We start from the raw sequence: 23,327 nt of genomic DNA, 5'->3' as shown, positions 1-23,327 counted from the left end.
ATCTTTAATTTGTTAACTTTACGTACATATGAATTTTACATCAAACTCATAACTAATAGAGTTAATTCTTAAGGAGTAAATACACAGACAATACATAATTCATTAGGACGATAACTTACGTACCTTCGATTGCTTCAGTATGTATGATGGCTGAATGCTATTTGTCTTTTGCGACAGAAAGCCAAATGGCTGTCGTACTGATGTGCCATTGAAGCAAGGATATATATATACACAAAATTGATCACAAGCTAAGAAATAAGGTTAAGGTAGGAATTATCTATAAATTCAGATGTGTTGGATTACTTAGTTGTGAAAAAATAATGTATTGATTGAAGATGAAATCAGCGTATTTTTCATGTTCGAATGTTATTTGAAAAGTGTCTTTAATTAGATTATGTTTTGTTTAGATCGTCTAAATAATTGCTTTTATTTACTTAATTTTACTAAAGATATGAAATAATTTATTTATATTATACAGTATGATGACGTTAGAAATCAATGTGAAGGGGAAAAGTTAGTAAAGAAATCACACCTACAAAATGATTAATCAGGCTAATTATAATCAAAATGTCGAAAAATAAGCTTGTAATTTAAAAGTCTTTTTTTCAATATGAAATAAATAATTTATTATTATCATCAATTTTATCCTCTAATTTTTTCGAAACATCTAATCATTTTACAAAATAACTTTTATTAATTTTCCTTTGAAGCATGTCCGAAGTTTCTCACCAATAAAATGATGAAAAAGCAAGGTAAAAATACAAATAATGTGTGGTCAATATAACGGGCAGACTATTTCGGGTAAAAAAAAATAAGGGAAAAAAGTCCAGCTAAGTACTGTATTAATTGAGTTTCATGTATCTAATATTGTTGAATACATTGTGTTAGGAAGAAGTAAATGAAAAGAAATGAAAAAGAATGAAAGTGTGACGAGCGAAATGCGAAAAATCAGAGATAAAGCTTGAATAGTTTGGTATATATGAAAGAGAGGTGAAAAGAAGATTCATTATAGAAAAGACACTTGCTATTAAGATACATCGAATGCACAGCTAACACGATATTCGTAGTCAAAGAAGAAGCATCTGTACATTGAAATGTAGTACTGTATAGTCACTGTACAATTGTCTACTATATATGAAATACGGAGCAGACCCTCTCTCACAAAATGGAACTTGCACGCTAAAAGTTCTCAACCAGTTGAATGCTGCATAAGCTCCATCCACTGAAATAAGCACATAAAAAAATATAACACACTTTGTTAACCAGGATCATTATATTTATATTTATATTTCTGCCTCAGAAGGGGGAAGGGCACGAACTAACCTGTCTCAATAAGTTTGCAAGAGTCCTAGGCAGTGCTTCAATGTTCCTCAGAACAATGTAGTAGGGGAAGGGAAAGGAATCCATGTACTTGAAAATTTTCGTCTGTCCACCCTCAACAGACACTTCCTGCAGTCCAGAACCTCATTTTAAGTAAGAAATTGCCTATAATACTCGCATAATTTTATTTTTTTAAAAAAATTTGACCATAATATTATCAAAACCATCCAGCCTCCATTTTCACTAACAGGTGTCAATGTTTAAATACCTTGAGATCCATAATTGACTCCTGAGAATTATCAAGAAGCAAGAAAGCAACCATTCGATTACCAGTTGACACATCTCTAACACACTGCTTTAATTTCTTCTGGGAAAATTAAAATTGAAGATGAGTGAACAAAGGCCAGCAGTGATGACTAAGGATAAATAGGAAAAAAGAAACAAATTTTTTATCAAGTACCTTTTCCACAAACCGACCATCTGCAATTATTAAAACTAGCTGTTGTAGGGGGTTATGTCCAGACGGAAGTCGTGCTTTTGCAACTGCAGTATCGAGCTTGTTAGTTAAGTACTTCAATAGGTCAACAACTGGCTCATCCGCAATAGTATTTTCTTGCTTGAATGTCAAATTGGAGATCATCTGCTCCTCAGCCAAAACAAACAGTTAGATCCTCTCAAACATATTCAAGAAATGCATAATGATGTCGATGAAAGAAAAACCAAATTATAAGTTAAATTGTTAATCCTGCTAACCTTGACTCCAGACTCTCCAGTAAAGGGCTTGTCAAAGTCGTGCAATAACTTGATGTTTCCTTTCGTTCCAAAACTAGCAACAGCCAAGCTGCCCATTTCCAATTGTGAAACAGCACGACATACTGTAACCAAAGCTTCAATAGCAACATCACCACAGCCATTCTCTGACATACTATGTGAATCATCAACAGCTATAACAACTTGGTAATCACGTTTGTTGGGTCTGGTCCGCCTCAGCCATATTCTATCTTTACTATAATCACTTGCTATGTAAGGAATTACCTGTTTTTTTTTGGGGGGGTTCAAGAAAAAGATGGTAAGCTAAGCACCAATATTTCATCAGCAAAAGTTACATTTAACAAGGTCTATTTATAAGAATAAATTATCTACCTTTTTCATATTTATCCTTTTGCCAGTTCTATAATCCCCTTGAAGCTTGCTGGCCACAGTGGGCTCCATTACAAGGCGCAGTTGCTCAGTCAATTCATGAGACAATTTTGTTGTGCTAAGCTCAAATCTTCTCCAGAGAGCAGTAGCATTATCTTTCACATGATCAGGTACATCATAAGGTTCTTGGCATTTACCCAAGTCTTCGTCATGCAGAAAAGGCTGGCTTATATTATCATTGCTCTCACTGAAGTATGAATTCCTGAAAGAAACCAAATCTTCCAAATGATTTTCTAGATCAATATCCATACTGGCAAGAGGATTCACAGGTCCATCTTCTCGTGACTTCTCCACGGTTGAAGTATTCACTTTCTCCCTTTTTTCATTTTGGGGAGGGATCAATGAAGAATTACTTATAGAATTTATTTCAGATTTTTCCTTCTCAAACTGCAATTTTGCATCTTCTCCAGCAAGACATTCTTTATCAAGCTTATCACAATCAATGTTTCTATCAACCTGCTCCAGTGTTGCAGGCCCCATAGCCTGAGTTGTCCCCTTTTCAAATTCAGAAACATAGCCATACTCATCAGCATTTTCATCTTCCATCTCACCCTGGTTCTCACTGTTATCTTCTGGAAGATCACCAGATACATTAACTCTTTCTTTCTGATACTCAAGTGCATCACCTATACTTCGATGAGGATTAGTATGCTTCTCCTGAATAAGTGAACGCTCGATCCGCGGATGATGAGATTTGGGTTGATTTTCACCAAATCCCCCACTATTTGATGAGTCGGACATCTTAATATCCATATCAGACATGCAGCTAGAAGGCAATCCTCCCAACAGAGTAGAGTCAAAGTCATGATGACTATTAGACACATTTGACTCTGCTGCTACATTTTCAGAACCAGATGTCTGCCAATCAACTTTGGACTGAGATGCTAACTCAGCAGGGGAAACTTGTTCATTAATCAACTCAGAAGGCCTAGATACATCTTTCTTTGATTCTGTGGAATTCATGTTTGCATTCTCTTGATGCTCCTGACCTTGATCATCTTTTCCAGAGTTCACATCAACTTCAGTATGTGCCTCTTCCATAACTTCATCAGGAGAGCAAGTCTCTTCAACCTGATTCCCTTCATTTTCATTCTCAGCTAAATCACCTTGCTCATCCAATTCTCCATCTTCCATGAGATCTGTATCTTCATTTATGTCCAAATCCATATCCAAAGTTTGATCCAGCTCATCAGGCTTCAACCCAGTAGGATCTGAATGTGCTGCTTCTTTGTCCATAGTCATGTCATCAGCATTCTCTCCATCTTCTACGTCATCTGGGGTTACAGTATCATCTTCCCGAGCATCATCTTCATCACAATTACCATCCCCAGGTTCATTAGTTGTATAGTCATCCTTGGCTCTTAACTCTCTATTTCCTCCATCTCTATCCTTAACCGAAGGTCCAGATTCATACTTTTCTCTTGTATCATTGAGAGTTTCATCTTCATTCTCATCACAAACTTTCTCACCCACTGCTTCACTGTCTGGTCCAGTGGGTCCCATTTCAGACTCAAGTTCCTCATTTTCGCCATCAATATCGTCATCTTCTCCAGAGTCCTCACTAAGGCTCATTGCATCAGCCTGAAAATCCTGTTCCATCTCAATCCCTGTATTATTGCTACTAGGCACTTCATTAGAGTCATCTTGCTTTTCATTTTGCTGAACCATAGACACGAGGACAGAAATCAGATATATGAGAAGGATATTACCAAATCAGAAAAATATATAAGCTAAAAAGATAACCTGTTCCCGTGTTCCAAGCAGCTGATCTTCATCGGCAATCTGATCACTTACATCCTTTAATCCGACACCCTCTCCCATGCCTGTCCCACTTGCATCTCCAGATGTATTGAGGGTTCCATCTTCCTCCTGGTTTTCAGGAGATATTCCAAAACCTTTTGAAAATAAAGAAGCAAAAATATTTGCAATCACATGTGTTGTTACTGATACCTGCAAATTGACATATACAATTAGATCATTCAACTTAATTTAGAAAATGAGATATTGTATAATGTATTGAAGCTTATACATGATACATATGGGGGAAAATGAGCATATACACAGAATGAGAAGAGGATTGAAGCTTACTGATTTGTGCATGGCTAAGAAATTTTTCATGAGTTCATCACCAAAGTTTAGTAATTGATCCATGAACATATGTAGATTTCTAAAATGGGCTCCTACATGCGAATAACTGTTGATTTTATCATCACAACAATTCACCAACTTCTCCTACAGAGTACAGAGCAAAGGTATTGTCAATTTTGTTATCTAGCAAGAAAGAGTATCAAGTACAAAGATAACCAGCAAAGAAACAAGACTTACCCCAAAAGAAATTGCTTTGAAAAGATTCTCACATAATATGTCCAAGCTAAGATTTGTTACAAATGACTCAAATAGTGATTCCCATGAAACAATTTTTACCATGGACTCGTCAACCATAGGAATATTGCTTGACAAACATAAATTCTGCAATACAGTTGCAAGGTGCTGATATGTAGACATAAGGGCTTCATTGAATCTGGCATTAAGCTCCACAAAGTTTCTTTCACTTATATCTTCAGATGAATCTACTTGATTGGAGTTTCCCTTTATTGCTGTTGTAAACTCTTCCTCAATTAATTTTGCCTGAAGAGTAAATGTTTTTAAATCCCAAATTTCTCTTTCAAAATACTAGGTTTCACAAGGATAAGTCAAAAGATTAAGTACCTTGTCAGCTATTTCTTGAAAATGCTGAATCAGAACTTTTCTAACGGTGCTTCTATCCAAATCATGGTCCTGTAGCTCAAGAAAATTATCCTTAAAATCCCTAATGGTCTTGAAATTTTCAGATACCAGGTGCTCCATTTCTCGAGTAACAATGCAAAAACGCGAGGAAGAAGTCACTGCAGTGACAGCCTTGGTCCTCCCAATTAGATAGCAATCCAATGATTCCTGTCATCATAAATCAAAACAGAGTAGGTACTACTGCAAATTAAAGAAATTTACAACCTAAAACCAATATATGCACCTTTGATTTACTGAAGGATGAAAAAAATTCTTCAATGGAAGCAATCATCTGCCGGGCTGAAGGTCTTTCTCTTTGACAAGTGTTTAAATGGCTATTTTCTAATATCCTTAGTAAAAGCAATTCTTCTTGTGACGTAGCACACAGAGTATCAAATAATTGCTGCATGATCCAAAAAAAAAAGTATTCGTACAGAAACCTAAAACACTAGCAAAAACAGATATCCAAATAAAATTTTAATAGTAATGCTTACTTTTTGTTGCCACATGCACTTATAAGTAGCAAACTGTTGTGAAATAATAGAGCTCATATAATTCATACTGTTATCAGTGGAGGAGGAAAATGAAAACAATTTTCCCAGAGTAGATACACATTCTCTAAAGCATTTCAATTGCTTGTCAAATGCAGTGGCAGCAGAGAGTTGCTTCTGTTGTATCTGAACGAGCTGATTGAGGAAAGAACTAGAACTGTCAACCTACAGAAACCAAAGCAATTCAAATTTCATAGGATTCAGAACGCACACAGAAACAGGTGGGTAAGTCTGATACTCACTTCCTACCAGTGAAACTATTACAAAAGAAATGTAGTAGAGATGCAAAATTCACTTATTAAATAAATAATCCCTTCCATGTGAAGAAAAGTAGCAGGGTGACAAATACTATGTAAAAAAATTAAGTGGGAAAATAAGAAAATAAAATAAAACAATGCAAGAAAACCAAATGAAATTAAAAGGACAAAAAAACGAAATGATCATTAAATTAAAAAATTATAAAAAAATATTGATACATAACTTCTCAAATATTGTCATTATAAATTCATTCAGTCCTTACACTGCCAACCATTTGAAAAAGACATTTTACCTGTTCAAGAGTTATATCTTTATGTGGATTGAGGCATGTCTGCTGCAAAAGCAGGACAGACACAACACTCTTGAAGTAATAATCAATGGCTGTTTTCCACTCCATAAGCAAACTTTCTTCTGGACTATTCTTATTTTCAAGTTCAGGAATTCCCGAGGTTACACATGGTAATCTACTATTTGTTAGCAGTAAATATGGTATGTTCCCAGAAAGCTGAAGGAACCACCAAGATTTATGTTGGTCCTGTATATTTGTTCAAATAAAAGAAAGCAAAGATGAAAAGGGGAATTTTATTAGATATAATTAATAAGAAATCTGGACATTCATGAAAACAAATGGCAATGTTTCATACTGCTGTATATGCTGACTTGTGTCGAGACAACCCATTGTTTTCTAAAAGCTTAAGAAGCTCAGACAAAGCCCTTCTCTTCCCTTGACCCTTTTTTTCCTCTTTCCAAAGATTACCATAGTCAACTGCTGTAGTATATATTTTTTCAATTGTATACCACACAGCTCTCCATCCCTTCAAGTAAAGTGTCCGCTGGGAATCACCATAAGGTCTAAATATGCTTTGAATTTCTGCATAAATTACATGTTTCAATATTTCCAAACCAGAAAACCATACAAAAAAGCTAGGAACACGAAAAAGATAAGGATAAGAAAACAAGAGGAGCAGGTGAGAACCTTCAACACTTTTCTGATGCAAAGGTAGAACATCCAATAGTGATGTTTTCTTAAGCAGCAAGTTCTGCAAAGAACTTTCTAATTCCTCGATGCAGTTGTCAAACCACATGAACCTACATCAAGAAAGACATGTCAACAACTCAAAATTTACAAAAGCTAAAAATATACTGTATACCCATCAGACGTAAGATAACCTGTTTTCACTAAACAATGTCAAATCAAAAGCACCATCAACCAATCCCTTGTTCAGAACATCATAAATGGGCTGATGACCATGAAAAGATTGTGCCTTCGCTCCTCTTTGTGCAACTTCTTGTCTAAGGAAAATAGACACGGGTTCTTGCAGAATATCCTTCACCAATAATAAAAAGAGAGCAACATATGAATATCATGACTCAAGAAGTACTTACAATTTTGGTGAATAAAGAGAAGAAAACTTGGAGATGCTAGAGTGTATAGGCGAAAACTAAAACTTTGCCCAAATGAAAGGCTGAGAAGTAAGAGCAAACTAATTGCAATGAAAAAAACGAATTGCTAGTGTAAGACTTGTCCCCCCCTTCAGATACAGAAATGCTCTACAACTTCATAATTAATTTATAATGTTGGAAGATACATCAAAGGCCCAAACAAGTTTTAACTTATTTTATTTTGGTTTCAAATAGTACAACGTTGTATTAACATAAAATAATTACAGCAAGGAAACTAGACAAAAGAGTTCTTTCACACCTCTGCATATCAAACAAATCCTTCTTCAGAATGCTATTATTTTTAATCCACAAAAAAACTGTAATGCCAATCTACTCAAACCTATACCACATCACAAGGGACTTAAATACAGTTCCACTACCGCATGGCCTTACTATTTCTCCAAGAAGAAAATAACTTAAATAGAAGTACTTTAAAAGCCAAATAGCTTATTCTGCATGTACTAAGCCAGCACAAGTAGTAGAAAAAAACAGCCGGCATTCAGTAATAACATTGCTTATATGTTTTCCTTCTTTCCTTTTTATTCATCAGGCAACCAGGGGGAGGGAGGAGCCAATTGATGACTACATACCAGTATATCAACTGAGCTCCATCAGTGATCAGCATGAATATTTAATCAAAACAATCATTTAATTAGGTTTATTAAAATGGCTAACTATTTCAAGGGGGTATACAATTTTAAAATTGAGGGAAAATCAAAACCTAGAAAGAAGCCAATAAAATATATGGCAACATATGTCAAAACAGATGTCACATTGTAGCAATTATTAAATTTACTTGAATGTTGTAGTAGGCTAACTTGATAATTTTCCTAGTGGTCATAGTTCAGATAGAAAATTATAGCAGCAGGAAGGATCAGTGAAAACAGGAGAAAAAAAAAAGATGCTCGTGTTCAAATCAGCTGTTGCATAATCAAGTAGGAAGCCTGAATCTTACAGTATACTTTTGTATAAGTTTCTTCAGCTTCTGCCTACTCTTTTTCAAGTTTTCAATTGATAAATAACTTTTTCCATGCACCCACCGACACAGTTTCACTAGTTTGCTCAGTTCAATCTCAACCTCTTTCCTGCTAGCGTCAATGTACTTCAACACTCTGCAGTCAGTCACATAATTAAACCAACAGACAATAAGGCCAGGGAAAAATAGACAATAAATCAACGAAACAATAGGTGACGGGGACTTACATTGGTAAGAACTGCACATAAAATCCAAACATATTGTATAAGAATGTTGACTGTTCCAACTGACTAGAACTACAGTGTTTAAAAATATATGGGTCAAAAGAACAACAAAATGCCTGAATTTTCTTTTCATTTTTTCAAGAAAACTTAACTGCATGAGAACAAATTATACCTGGAATTAATTTTCAAGGATGAACTGATATAATTTTCACCAAGGAAGGCAAAGAGAAGCTGAAGACGTTTCCTGAATTCCCCAATACTGGATGTTTGAATGAAGTCCTCAAGGCTGCAAAATACCAAAGTAAAAAGAAATGTAACTCAACAAAACCAGGTCACAAAATCTATAAGATGAAACTACAAATTTAGTCTGTAACATGCCTTTGAATAATTGATATATCACAAGACCTGGGTTGAAGAACAGAGTACAGAGGAAACCACAACTGCAACAAAAGCAAAAAACAAATAAGCAATGTTCAGATTAAAAGAAAAAAAATATTGAGATCAAATTTTTGCCTATTTCCATAATTTCCAAAATATACAACTGAACATCATTTCTTAAAGAAAAATAAAAAGATGGGAGTTGTAGATCCTTTGTTTTAGAAAAGGAATAATATTGAAAAGATATCAACCCCACATCACACATTGAGTGGCAAATCCTAAAAACACTGCAGTATAGCAAATAGTTCAATGGCCATTATAAGGTTTAGATACAAGATATAAATAATTTATTAATTTATATTATACAAATATAACTAATTTATCCATAATTAAGAAACTTACGATTGAAATTAAAGAGTGACAGTCTAAACAAATAATCATTATAATAAAAAGTGCTGTGTTGCCAGAAACAACATCAAAAGGCCGTGCTCAGTTGCCAGAAAATAAATGGCAAGTCAACCAATTTTTTTTGTCTAAAAAAAGTTGAGAAATTGAGTGTCGATCAAAAGAAATTGCAAAAAAGAAAAGTTCAATGACACACACAATGGGCGCTAAAAAGGGGATTTTCATGGCTAGAAGAGGATCTTTACTTGTTCTTTCTATCTTTCTTTAATGGAAATGCATTGCTTTTTTAATTTTATGGTAAAGGCTTCTAAATGATAGACCACAAATTAGATTGAGTAGGGAACAGTAATGAACAGTCATAGATTGCTAAATAATTGGCTTCCAATTATATTAAATGCTAAATGATATTTTGTTTTTGTGAGACGATATCTAGTGTTAGATTCTATCTTAAAACTAATTGGCATTAAGTGAAGTTGTCCATCCTATATATAAGTTATGCACCTTGAGAAGTGAGAACTGAGGCAGGAAATGTAGGATGTAGGACTTCCAATACCCCCAACACCTCTCCACAGATGCCTGCTAGAACAGGTGAGCCTACTAGAATAGGCGATTTAACAGAATGGACTATAGGCTCTGATACCATGTTAGATTTCATCTTAAATCCAAGAACTGAGGCAAGTGATGTGGGACTTCCTAACATCTAATTCTTATACTTATACAACAGAACCTATGCACTTGCAGATATACAATACAAGGCAAATTTAGGTCCTCCAAAACTACAACAACACTTTGACTAACATATAACAAAACCAACAATAATTAAAAGAAGAGGCACGCCACTTACTTTCCCCGCATTATTCTCAAACTGATCTGTCACCTCATCAAGCAAAGATGGCCAAGAGTCCAGTTCTATCTTTTGCCATGATGACAACAGATCATAAACAGATTTGAATTGATCTAAAATTCATTTGAAAAAAAAATTAGTGAAATACAAAGTACAAAATTGCAGCTTCAACACTTGAAAGAAAAATCATACTTGAGAAGGAGAACTTTGAACCATTTTCTTGCATAACTTCAGCTTTGTGCAATAAAAACTGCAACCCTGAAAAAGCCTACAGAGGAGAGAACAGTTAAAACTAGACCATAAAGTCACGAATGAAAACATGTTTCTTTCTATTTTAACAAGCATATATTATAAAAGGAAAGCTGCGCTAAGGGCATATAATTGGAAGAAAAAAAAACACACATTTCTAATTTCATACTGATAAATGGAAACACGTTCAGAAAGCTTTCAGTGGGCACGTGGTTGAAGGAAAGTAAAATGATGCACACATTGATAACCCTTAAGGAATGATCAACACTAGGGGTTTAAGCACTGATAAAACAAATACACTGTTTAGGGTTGTTGATATTATGGTAAAAGGAAAAGTGTACCAAAATCATATAACTAATTGATTAGCAATTGAAGATTAAAAATCTTTACAAATTTGGCAAATGCGCAATAGAATTGTATTTTCAAATGAAAGCTTCAATGGAAACAAGCTGATGGAGGATGCAATGTTACTAACCTGGACCTGGCTTACAAATTTTGAGAAAGATTTCACAATTAACTTTAACCACTGGTCAAGTCATATTCGACAAGGCTTTTTGTATCACTAGAGGGTAGATTTTTATTGGGGCTTTAGCAGATGTATTAGCCATAATATGGTTCCTAATTAAACTGTATTAGTTTTTTCTAAGGAACCATATCTATGGGATCCTATCTATGTACAAAGTACCTCTGGTACTTCATCACTATTTACATAATGAAATATATATATATATATTTTTGCCGATCAAAAAAAAAAAAAATCTTTACAATTCAATACAGAAAAATTCAAACATCCAAAAAAATTTCGATAGGTACAGTGTTGAAGGAAAGTAGAATTATAGATATATGAGTAACCTTAACCTTAAAACATCTTTATATTGAATTCCAGAAAACTTCACATCAACTCAAGGCAAATAAACTATCTAAAAATAACTGTCGGAGGACAGAATTTAACATTAATAGTCTTTCCACCAAACCAATCTAAGACATATAGGATTGTTTCAGTATCGGTAGATCCATACATAAGAATCCAATTTGGATAGAGAATAGAATTTTAATCAGTCCTTGCTCACACTACCTTTGCTAAAGGGGTATCCAATGGGAGAGTCAAGAGCATCTCAATTATATCCAAAAATTTCTGAAGATCATTACGATCTTCCCACTCATTTAGAAGGGGAAGAATCTGCTGTTGGAGAGGTGCAAGTACTTTCAAAATTTGTACCATCTCAGAAGCATTTGAATCCTTCAATCAGAAAGAATATAAAGAATACACAGGTCATGATTTTATTACAAAAACAGAAAGCTAAAAAATCAAAGGCTCCAAAATATCAAAACAATGTTAGGCAACACCTTGTAAAAATTGTATCTGGCAGCAGATTTGTGAGACAAAAGATACTTCTTTCTGTAGTCTAAACAGAGATAAAATAAGTTCTCTGGCATGAGTTTAGCATCTAAACCAGGCAAATGTGTAGAGTGGACACCTGAAAAAACAAAAATTAAGAATGGAAAATGTGACAAGTTACAAGGAAATAGAAATGACCAGCTCAAATCCTTTCTTTAAAAATAATTAGTACCTCTGATTAAATCAATACCCAATGTATACGAGTCAATAAAGGAATGCAACCGATCTTCATCAGAAACTTCAAAAATTCCAGGCTAAACCAAAAACAAAAAGTGTTAAACTACAGGGAATGGAAAAAACTCCAAATCCAAGCTTAAAGTAATGTTTAAATTCCCTAAAACAAGGTGATTAATGGATGGACCTAGAAAATATATCTCATAAACTACAGAAAATAAATCCAAGCTTTTGTTATGAACCTAAATTACCTATAAATGGACCATGCTACTTTTGTAAATATAGTGAGGAAATGGTAATAAAGGAGGGTGAGGAAGAGTGTAATAGAAAATCAAGGAAAACTGTGAATTCTCCAATCAAGCGATATCTGTTAGATATAAAACCATTCATGTGCTTTTACCCAACAGCTTAAGATTCATGTAGGAGACAAGTACAGTGCACGGATACACTATGTCCTCTCTGCAGAATTCAAGAGGAGGATGCATCCCATCTATTCTTTCACTGCAGTAAAGTACAACCCATTTGGTGGGAAACTATGTCATGGCTGCAAATTAAAGGTGCTTTTCCATTAAGCCCAAAGCAGCATTTCCTTCAACATTTCGGTGTTCAAGCTGCTGGTGTAAGAAATAATAGGTGGCAATGCTGGTGGTTAGCCTTAACTTGGTCCATTTGGAAGCTTAGAAACAGTATAGTGTTCTCTAATGCAAATTTCGATGCTAATAAACTGTTTGAAGAAGCAATATTCCTACTATGGTCTTGGCTTAGGAGTTTTGAGAAGGATTTCACAGTGCATTTTAATCAATGGTCAAGTAATTTTCCACAAAGTTTTATGTATCAGCAGGGGACTGCATAGTTATGAGCTTTATACATGTAAATTCATATGCAAATTGTATCCATAGCTTGGTTCCCCCTCAGAATATGAATGTCTGACTGTGGAACCATTAGTATGGCCTCTTTTTGTATTATAAGTACCTCTGGTACTCCATTCAATATATAAAATATTATCTTTGCTGATCAAAAAAAAAAAAAAAAAGATTCATGTGCTTTCACTCGATGCTTAAGATTTTGTGATAATTGATTCAATAACATGTTATCGAATAGGGCTTAAGCTAAAAAGATTCTCCCACACTCCTCCAATGTAAATTTTGAATACAGATAAAGACACACCGAGAGAGTAACCAATTAACCAGATCTCTTAACCAGATACTCAACAAAACACATGCTAACAAAGATTATATCAGCTAGGAAACATAAAAATCTTTTAACTCAAAATTGCAAACCATATTCTAACTTGATTTATAAAGAAAAAAAAGATACATAGACTCACAGTCTGGACTAGATCACTAGATCCAAATAACCGATTGTGAATGAGAACCACATGGCTGAGGATAGTCTCTTCCAGCTTCTTCCATTCTTCATCCTCAGGGGGTACCATCTGATTGAACAAACATTAGACAACCAACATGTACAGGATGAAATCAACAAAAAAAAGATTTAACATTCAAAGTTCAGATAAGGATTACTTTGTCAGAAGATTTTTCATCATAAGAAAATTCCTTCCATTCCAAAAATGTTTCAGGTGAATATGAATTTGCAAGAGGTGGTAATTCATCTTCAATAACACTCTCAATTTCGAAAGCTCGAGGTTTAAACTTGTACTGTTGAGTATCAATATCACTCTTTGACTTTGCATAATCTTTCCTATTCAACCAAAGCATGGCAAACTCATCGAATATCTTGTGCATGAGCTGAAGTAGAAGTTATAGAATGTTGTAAGCAAATAATTATTTCAATCAATAAAAATGAAAAGGTTGACCCAAAAGCCAAAATAAGGAAACTGACCATATAAGATTTATCATCAATTATTTTTGCATTAGCTGTAAAATGTGCAATTTTAACAAGAATGTTCCAATAGACAGCAGCAGCTCTACATTGCACCACAGATACCTGTTTTTGATTATTCAGATACAAACAAACGAATAAAACTAATAAATTCTTCAAATTACACAATCCAGAATATTGTTTTAGAACTGGAATTTGGAATTTAATCCAACAAATATATACCTTCTTATCAGCAGCAACATTATTTGAAAGAGTAACAAGCCTTTCCATCAAATCCGCATCCACCAAATAAAAGCCAGTAGAAGAATCTAGCTGGTATGAAGGAAGCATGTCCAACCCAATGTCATGCTTAACAGAAATGAACTTGCATGAAGCAGCACGAGGGAAGCGCATAAGCGTGTATATCATTTCCTGTCAAGCTCATCATGTCAGTTCCCATACAAATATAAAATAAAAACAAGTATAACAAAATTCATAAAATAACATACCATAACCGTGTTGATGTTTTCCTGCCCAAGTATATTCAAACATTCTTTTTCCCAGATACTAGACAACACCAGTGACAATCCAAATTTCATCTCATACACAGCAACTTGAATTGGTTGAATAATGTCGCAATATGCAGCATACTCATCCATCAATTTACCAATAAAACTAGTAGCTGTTTTCTGGTATTTGAAATAAAAAAAAATAAATGAGAAGGATATTGACTTCAACTATATTGAAAAAAGATTTTTTTAATTTTTTAATTTTATTGTCTATATTGAATAGAGAAGGATTATATCATATTTTATTGATATTTTTTCTCTACCAAGAAACTTTCTTCACTTTCAAGCAGTAAATAGTTCAAGAGATCATCTAAGTAACTGGGAGGTGTCTGATTTCATATCAATCACAAAAGAGGGGCTGCTTGGGTATAGCTATTTTGCTGTCAGGAATATTACCTCATACAGTTTAAGGGATGAGCATAGATGTTTCCTCCCAATTCAAATTTTTTAGGATGTCAGGTAACCTAGCACAAATACTGGACTCAAAGGAAAAGTGTGGGATAGAAGATTTGCAGTTGAAGTATATCTTTAGGCCAGGGAATTTTAACCTACAATGGTTATGACTTTTGCATTCCTTTGGTTTCTTCTAAAATTTTAGTATGTGTGTTGGGATCATGCCTTGTTCCTACTTTTCCATGTAATGCTCTTCTTTGTTGAAAAATATGTCATAAATAACTAAAAGTGTCATAATGTTGTATCCTAAATCACTTCTATACTCTATAGACAAACAATCGACCTCTAAATCCACATGGTTTTGCCTATAGTCTTTCATGATCTCCCTTTATCTCCAACAATCGGACTATCCTCTATCCAATGTGATCTCCTTACCAAACCTTCTACAAGTCTTCTCTATGTATGCCCAAACCATCTGAGGGGAACTTCTACCATATTTTCTATATCAGTGCCACTCCAAATTTCTCTCTCAAGTCTCAACCTTAGTGAAAAAGGTCACCACTAAGTATATTAAAAGCCAAAATAAGAATATCCTCCACAACCTATGTACTCAAGAAGAACAAGGTTATCTATTCTCTCTAGATTTTTTTTTCTCTCTCTCTCTCTTCCATACTTAAATTCACAGTTAATTCTATATACATTCTTCTATACCAGACAAAAAGACATGGACTTCAGATTTCTCAAGAACATACTCCAACAAATCTTATTTGCAATTCTGTGTTCATTCTCAAATCATTGGTTATAGGTTTGCAGACCTCACAGTTTTGTTTGCGCTCTGTCTTTTTAAACTTGACACAGTGGCTGTATACTCTCATATGGCCACATAGATAGAGATTGTGTTGATTTGTGGTTAAGACTTGTTAGCAAATTGAATAAATGTTAAATTAGCAAAGAGCATGTTCCCAGTCAATCTATGTGTTTTAGAAACGGTGAAAAGGGGGAAATAAGACAGAATGAAACAGTTTGCGAATAGAAAGGAATATCAGATTTTGCAAAATTATTTACCGAAGTTCTCTTAGCCTCCTTGTGATGTCCAGCAAAAGGTTACTTTAGAGGGCTTTCTTTGTTGGGTAAGGAGACAGATGAGTGACATTTGCTTATCAATTACCTTGTCTAGGCTAGTCTGTTAATTTCATCTGTCCTCATTTATGAAAACATCTTATCCCTATAGTTGGTTCTCTTGTATTGTTTAGCGGTTTTTTCTAGGCTATTCTGTTAATTCTAGGCTTAAATACATTTTTCTGTCGTATTGTTTATCAATTAACTTGTCTAGGCTATTCTGTTAATTCTAGGCTTAAATATATTTTTCGTCCCATGTAATTTAGCGGTTTTTTCATTTTTGTCCTTGCAAAATATGTTTGTTCTGTTTTTCATCCTTAAAACGCTTTAGATACCGCTTTGAACATTAAAAAAAAGTGTTTTGAACAGTTAAAAAACACTATCTAAGGCGCTTTAAGGATGAAAACAAAACAAATACATTTTGTAAGGACTAAAACTTAAAAAAAATTGCAGGGACTAAAAATGTATTTAAACCTAAATTCTATAACTTTTTCTATAAAAAATACAATATGCATTTCATTAATTAACATATTCAGAATTTTAATAAGAGAACTAAAATATTCTAAGCATAGCAATACTTTCATTTTATATAAAAAAAACATATATAAGTTATCAAAATAAGGAATGCTAGCGACAATCTCTTTCTAACATGATTGACTGAAATTCATTATTTTGGGGGGTTCCACATCTAAATCAGGAGAAAGAGTCATTAAATGAGAAGTGTGACATACCAAAATTGCTGATTTTAAATAAATTTCAATCAATCATATAGCGAGTGTTAGAAAGAGAGTGTCGCTACCATTCCTTTAACAAAACTATTCAACATTTTTTTCATAAATAGATAAGTAGTTATACCTGCCAGCTGCAAGCATGGTCAGCAAACTCTCGTAATTCCTCAGCAGTACCCCTACTTCTCACCAAAACTTCCAAAGCATCATGTTGTTTAAGAAAGTTCTCACATTCTTTGATTAACTTCTTGTATTTCCTTGGTTCAGTACGAAACACGATCTAAGTCCAAGACAACCATCATCAGTTTTCATCATTCAATTGAAAAGGATGACAACAGCAAAGCACATATAGGGATCAAATGTAAAAGGATGACAACAGAAAATCACAGATAGGGATCAAATGTAAAAGGATGACAACAGCAAATTCCAGATAGGGATCAAATGTAAATTACTTTCTACACTTGCAAATAGAGAGGGTAATACCAGCATACACTGCAACATTTATCAGAGTGATGCCCACCAAAAAAGGGGATCAATAAAAAAATAACCAAATCTGCCACTTAAATTGTTTAAGGTGTAAAATATATCAATGATCAAGTTTTGTAGTACAACAACCAACAAAACAAATTGCTGCGTAATAATGCCAATAATAATACTTTGTTCAAAGAGGCTACCTTTTCTAAATGAAGAAATTTGACGAGAAAAAAGGGATCAATTAGAGAGAACCATATGAATGTCTACAATAGACAAATTGAAATCACCAATATCCATTTCTTTATGTTATTGCATCACCCATTCAATGTAATTTCTTTCTTAGCAGAATTGGATGCATAGAGTATTAAACTTATTAAAAATTCAATACACTACAGACAAAAAGAAAAACTAACAGCGACAATGAAAGTAACAAAAAATAAAGACTTTGTACACCATGGTTGACATCATTCAGTAACAAATTTCACACCCACAGTCCCTAATGGCCATCGTAAAACCAATAATTACATATAGAACATTCAGAAGTATAAACAACAAGAAAAAGAATGGAAACGTAAGAATCTAAAAACCTTTCTTTGTAGCTTTCGACACTCTGCCTGAAGCTTTTCCATCCTTTGTGCTTTTCTTTTGTCAGCCTCTTGTGTCAAAAACTGTCCAGCAAGATAACTACACTCTTTCCGTACCTAGAAAGAATAGAAAGAGAAAAGTCACCCTCAGTATACAGAATGGATCCAATTAGGAATTATAATCGATAGTTGAAGTAATAAAATATTCAGCAAATAAGAGTTCAATACATGAGAAAACAAAGAGAAAAGTATCAATTGAATAAACATCTTTATAGAATACCTGAATTTCAAGTTCAAGTGATGATATTGTTTCCACAAGCTGAGAGTACTTGCAATGGTACTTCATGGCAGGATCAATGTCCTTACTGCTAAGCAACAGATTAATGCGTAATGCTCCAATGCGTGCCCATGCACAACCAATAGTATAATTGAAATCTATGATAGTAAAAATGAAAAATTAAAATATAAGTGAGAACGCTCATAAACAGAAGTATAATGATACCTAGTATTTAATGCCGCCAGGTCACAGCTATAATAAAGAATTTATAAAATTTACTGCATTATGAAGAGTTTTATACTTTTACCCAACTTTTATGGCCATATATAAAATCACAAGAAGTCAGTCATTATACGTGTCTATTAAAGGGGGCAATAAGAACTTCTGAACTATGAGCTTCTGAAGCATTTAGTTACCAGCGGTATTAGACTGAAGATACATCTCTCTAAGCAGTGGAACTATGAACTTCTGCACTGAGTTTTTCAACCTGTGGTGTCTTGATGAAGCAACAAGGGAGCTCAGCAAATCAATGCTTTCTTCCTAGATTCAGATAACAGGGGAATAACAATAAGAAAACAGAAGTTTGGGAATCATAACCATTCAAATAGAATGTACAAAGCAGTGTTATTGGACTCGGCTCAGACCGTCCGGTTCGACAAGTTGATCCGGGAACCGGACACCTAGCTGTCCAAGCCATGTATTGGATTGGATTAAACAGGTAAAAGCCAGTTTGACTCAATCGGATTTAAGACAAAACTGGTGACTCATGGTCACTATAACTCGGCCGGGTCATGCACCTTTCTTTAATTCTTAAAAAAAAAATTGACTTTGTTTTGTGTGCAGAACCTAAAAGCTGTTGCTGCTAGTCTACTTGCACACTGCCCAAGCTATTTTAACGTGTGCACTCTGTCCAAGCCATAAAGCTCGCCCGTTTCATGGGAAAAAAGAAGTGACATTATTGACTTATAAGCATTGCTGGCAGACAACCATATTTGATCATCTATCTCATTGGATTAGGACAACAAATTGAATTGAGGAAACAAATAAACACTTTTTTTATGGTAAAATTTAGTAAAAACAAATAAAAAAATCTGAAGAGGGAGATGGTGGGGTGGGGACTACAAGAAATCCCACAGTAAATTAAAAAAGACTTGCAATTTCAATAAATGCTTTTAAGGAAAATTTTGATTTGAAAAATCAATTCCTTCCCAGACAACCAGTAAGCGAATTTGATAAAATATATTATTAAAAGTTTAATACTTTTTTTAATTTACAAAAATTGTGTCCTGCAAAATTAATGAAGAATTAGTCATTACTTTGTTATACATACAAATACTATTTAAGTAATAGTTTTTTTAAGATTTTTTAAGTATAAATGTTTACTAATTATAAATTATTTAATATTATTTTTAAACTGACGGAGTCATGCTGGTCAATTACTGACTCACTGGGTCGGACCCCGACCTAATACCCTGACCGAGTTGATGACCGGTCCGAGTCTGATAAGCTTGGCTATTGTTAATTGTGACAAAGTTTTTCTTTCTTTCTTCATACTAAGATTTTGAGAGAGATTATTTTACAATCATAAACACACACACAAAGGAAAATTTTTACATTGTGTATTACTTTTTAAACTATAATCCGTGCTCACATCATACTTATGAGAAATCAATCGCTGAACATTTCAGAATAAAGCCTAAATAAGATATTCTAAAATGATTTCAAAGAAAACAGCCATAACAATTGCCAAAAAAAAAAAGAAGAGACATACCGTAAGTACATTCTTCTCAGAAGAACAAAAAATAGATTTAATTCTAGCAAATTGAACTGCATCAAAAGATTTTCTGTGTGCATAAATAATCTGCATTTAAGCATGCCATAAGCAAAAATCAGTTTAACAATTTAAGATACAATTATAAGACAAATGACTGAGTAATAGAAAGAAAGCAATAGCTTTACCTGCTGGAAAAGAGAGCGAGCAGCAGATAAAAGAAAATCCGGCAGATGTGTTCCATGATGAGAACAATGCCACAAATTCAACAAGGTAACTCGACACTTGAGACATTGCACCCAAAACTCCTTGATAGCATGTATGCATTGCCTGAAAATATTTTCCAAAGAAGGATAGAATCTTCAATAGCAAGATGCTGAGCTCAATATCCACAAGATTTAGCAACTAATCATATTGACTAGCATTTAACCAAATGGAAAGGAAGAAAAATAGCAACCTTCAATCTTAAATTTAACAGTGATTTATCTATATAGATGTCAGAAAATATCTGCTAAATCAATAGTATTGTAAAAAATATTAATTACTATCTTTTTTTATGTACTGGAAGAAATCTTTTTTTTATTTGTCCTTTTTAAAAACCTAAATCAATATTAATTACTATCTTTTCAACCATGTCCGTACCTCAACCTAATTCTTAAATATTTTATAAATGAGAAAGAAATAATGGTAGTCATATTAGTAAAAAATAATTTTAATATGAATGAAGAAATTAATTACATTTCTTCATAAAAGGATATTGATCAAGCATATATTATTTGATTTGTTTACCTCTTTTCCTAATTTCCTGAAATAGGTTTTGAAAATTAAGATATACATACTCAATTATGTTGAACAATTTCCGTAAGCAATGCAGAATTTCTTCCCCGTGTCATGCATATATTAACAAACAACATGACTTAGGTAGCTTATGGGTAATGAAGCCCCAATATTGACTTTAGTAATGACTAATGACCTTAATTTATTTGAAGCTCCAATAACTCAACATCAATAGAGCATCAACAATTTAGTAATGAAATTATAAAATCAACTCACGTGATCTGAAACACAGTTGATGCACTGAAAGGCTCAACGAGCATGTGGGGTACTACAATTTCATCAGAGCCATCAATCCTTGCAACGCCCTGTGTAAGAAAAAGAATCAAAACGCATATAATCAAGAACTAAATAAGAAAGTAAATTTGCACTCCCACATACCTTCACAGATTTAGGGAAATAGACCCACAAAGATTCATGCCACTTAAACCACATCTCCAGAATAAAGCTTGCAATTTTCAAATTTACTGCACAGAGAAGTTAAAATCCATGTGAGCCTATTAACCAAAAAAAAAAAGGATAATTGGACTCGTTTAAGCCCTTACACCAACCTGCATCCACGGATGCCCATGTATTCAGGGTGCACAATATCTTTTGGTGTGGAAAAAACATTTGTGGAGGCCTTGATGAGAAACTCAATGAAAATTTCAAAGCAAAGTCCAAAAGGTTGGATAGACGTCCCACAGCCTATTATTAGAATCAGAATCATGGGAAATTAAGTTTAAAACAATCCAGTATCCATCCAGATTATTTGCAGCATAACAGACAAAGTGTAAATTCTCTCCCCTACTATAAGGAAATATTTTTTAACAATATCAATAAAGAAATATTTTTGACAATAAAACAATTCACAAAAGACAATCTTAAGTAATCAAACATGCACAGCCAAACCAGAGTTCAGCCATACAGAAAATCTGGGAAAAAAATAAATAGCTATTGTGGTCAGCATTACTTGGTGTAACCCTTCAAGATCATCCAAATGAATTGATGTGAGCTTCTGTAATAACTCCATGTCACAGAATAAACTGGTATAATCAACCGGAAGAAACGTATCCTGCCAGGCCTCAAATACAGATTTTTCACACAACATTTCAGGTGTAAATGAACAGCAAGCAGGTGAATTTTCAGCAAAAGCTGAAAGGTCTTTGGATCCGGTAATTAATTGCAACTTGTGTTTTTCATGTTCAAACCTTCTCAATACTATCTGTAGAACAAATTTAACAACAATCAAATGACAAATGTGCATTCTTACAGATTTCAAAACCATCAATGCAAGGGACAAACCTGATGCATCTCCTCCAACTTCTTGACAATATGAATACCATCCTCATGACTCCATTTTGCCATTAAAAATGATGAGTTTGAAACATCTACGCAATATAGAATAAAATAAGAAATAATTATCTATGGATAAGTCGCATAAACAATAACCCAAAAGTAAATGTGATGATATTCATCAACGTCAACCAGAAATATTCTTGGAATATATTTCATTATGTAAATTCCTGACCATATAATCCATTGCTTTTTATCATACACAAGGAAAAAAGAAAATTAAAGAAAATGCTAGAAACTTCAACTTATGCAAAGAGTTTTCTTGATCTTATAAGAGAAAGGAGAAAAAATTCTTGATTCATGCTGAGACTTTCCAAGATCAGTATCATGATTCATACAGTAAATTCTTGAAGACATCACATAGGCTAAAAAAACACATATGTTTAAGTTGCATAAGTTCTATTCCAAAGACCTGCACTTACGATTGATGTTAACATTCAGATGTGTACTGATGCAGACCACATAACTCCACAGTAATTATTTAAACATTCTCATGCACATAAAAAAGAGAGGCACGGTGAACAAGGCTCCCACCTACTCGGGTTTCTGGAGGGTAAAGCACCCAGCCTTACTCTTTTGTATAAAACCAAACTCTGTGATTCCCCTGCTTTTGCTAGGACTCACCCACCATGTGCTTGCACAGGAGTATTAGAGTATACTTACTCAACTAAGTAAACTGTAGTGTCTTTTACATAGCTTTTTTTAGTTAGTTAGTAACTGTTAGAGTTAGTTTTCTGTTAGTCACTCTATATATAGAGATGACTCAAGTCTTTGTAACTCGTCTTAATCGTGTATTTGAACCCGTGACCGGGACTTTACAAGGACACAACTTCACTGTTGCTCCAAGGCTCACCCACTCTAAATTTATGCCACCAGAAAATTGAATGCCCAAAGAAATATTTGACAAGATAAATACAACTTAAATTGACCTGGTGATATCATTGTGTCATCTTTAAACTAGACTAGACAGGGCAATAGACCAAAGGATAACACTTGATGCTCTTTTTGTATATCCAAATAATTCAAAAGTGGTGTTATTGCCTGTCTAAAAATGATACAAGGGAAACAGGGATGCCAATAATATACCTTGTGTCACCAGGAAGCGAAGATCATGATCAAATGATGCAACAACGTCAGCAAGATGGCTGCTCAAAATTCCTGAATACTCAATAGAAAATAAAAAATGAATGAAAATCAAACAAAATGAGATGTACAAAAATACAGAAAATCACAAA

General features: G+C 33.9%; 1 protein-coding gene across 1 annotated transcript in view; it reads right to left on the bottom strand.

Annotated features, from left to right (window-relative positions):
* Positions 1-950: 950 nt before the first annotated feature.
* Positions 951-23,327, bottom strand: part of LOC114418147 (midasin-like) — a 51,180-nt gene continuing 28,803 nt past the window's right edge. The window contains exons 36-77 of the mRNA XM_028383337.1: positions 23,179-23,250; positions 22,042-22,127; positions 21,710-21,961; positions 21,309-21,444; positions 21,139-21,224; positions 20,977-21,065; positions 20,112-20,253; positions 19,924-20,013; positions 18,569-18,692; positions 18,156-18,310; positions 17,879-17,992; positions 16,945-17,097; positions 14,518-14,697; positions 14,252-14,440; positions 14,030-14,134; positions 13,711-13,935; positions 13,515-13,622; positions 12,186-12,267; positions 11,962-12,092; positions 11,690-11,854; positions 10,558-10,633; positions 10,366-10,478; positions 9,117-9,178; positions 8,911-9,024; positions 8,742-8,810; positions 8,494-8,650; positions 7,266-7,423; positions 7,072-7,184; positions 6,740-6,966; positions 6,388-6,630; positions 5,781-6,002; positions 5,531-5,689; positions 5,230-5,454; positions 4,846-5,148; positions 4,609-4,752; positions 4,264-4,470; positions 2,464-4,179; positions 2,074-2,355; positions 1,781-1,960; positions 1,589-1,687; positions 1,324-1,449; positions 951-1,222 (exon numbers count right to left, since the gene is read on the bottom strand). Coding sequence (XP_028239138.1) covers positions 1,190-1,222; positions 1,324-1,449; positions 1,589-1,687; positions 1,781-1,960; positions 2,074-2,355; positions 2,464-4,179; positions 4,264-4,470; positions 4,609-4,752; positions 4,846-5,148; positions 5,230-5,454; positions 5,531-5,689; positions 5,781-6,002; positions 6,388-6,630; positions 6,740-6,966; positions 7,072-7,184; positions 7,266-7,423; positions 8,494-8,650; positions 8,742-8,810; positions 8,911-9,024; positions 9,117-9,178; positions 10,366-10,478; positions 10,558-10,633; positions 11,690-11,854; positions 11,962-12,092; positions 12,186-12,267; positions 13,515-13,622; positions 13,711-13,935; positions 14,030-14,134; positions 14,252-14,440; positions 14,518-14,697; positions 16,945-17,097; positions 17,879-17,992; positions 18,156-18,310; positions 18,569-18,692; positions 19,924-20,013; positions 20,112-20,253; positions 20,977-21,065; positions 21,139-21,224; positions 21,309-21,444; positions 21,710-21,961; positions 22,042-22,127; positions 23,179-23,250 — 7,712 coding nt within the window. The 3' untranslated portion in view covers positions 951-1,189. The remainder of the gene's footprint in view (positions 1,223-1,323; positions 1,450-1,588; positions 1,688-1,780; positions 1,961-2,073; positions 2,356-2,463; positions 4,180-4,263; positions 4,471-4,608; positions 4,753-4,845; positions 5,149-5,229; positions 5,455-5,530; positions 5,690-5,780; positions 6,003-6,387; positions 6,631-6,739; positions 6,967-7,071; positions 7,185-7,265; positions 7,424-8,493; positions 8,651-8,741; positions 8,811-8,910; positions 9,025-9,116; positions 9,179-10,365; positions 10,479-10,557; positions 10,634-11,689; positions 11,855-11,961; positions 12,093-12,185; positions 12,268-13,514; positions 13,623-13,710; positions 13,936-14,029; positions 14,135-14,251; positions 14,441-14,517; positions 14,698-16,944; positions 17,098-17,878; positions 17,993-18,155; positions 18,311-18,568; positions 18,693-19,923; positions 20,014-20,111; positions 20,254-20,976; positions 21,066-21,138; positions 21,225-21,308; positions 21,445-21,709; positions 21,962-22,041; positions 22,128-23,178; positions 23,251-23,327) is intronic.

The sequence above is a fragment of the Glycine soja genome, chromosome 7 (assembly GCF_004193775.1).
Source record: "Glycine soja cultivar W05 chromosome 7, ASM419377v2, whole genome shotgun sequence".
Taxonomy (NCBI): domain Eukaryota; kingdom Viridiplantae; phylum Streptophyta; class Magnoliopsida; order Fabales; family Fabaceae; genus Glycine; species Glycine soja.
The sequence above is the reverse complement of the archived record's forward strand: the minus strand, read 5'-3'. Positions and strand labels throughout refer to the sequence as shown.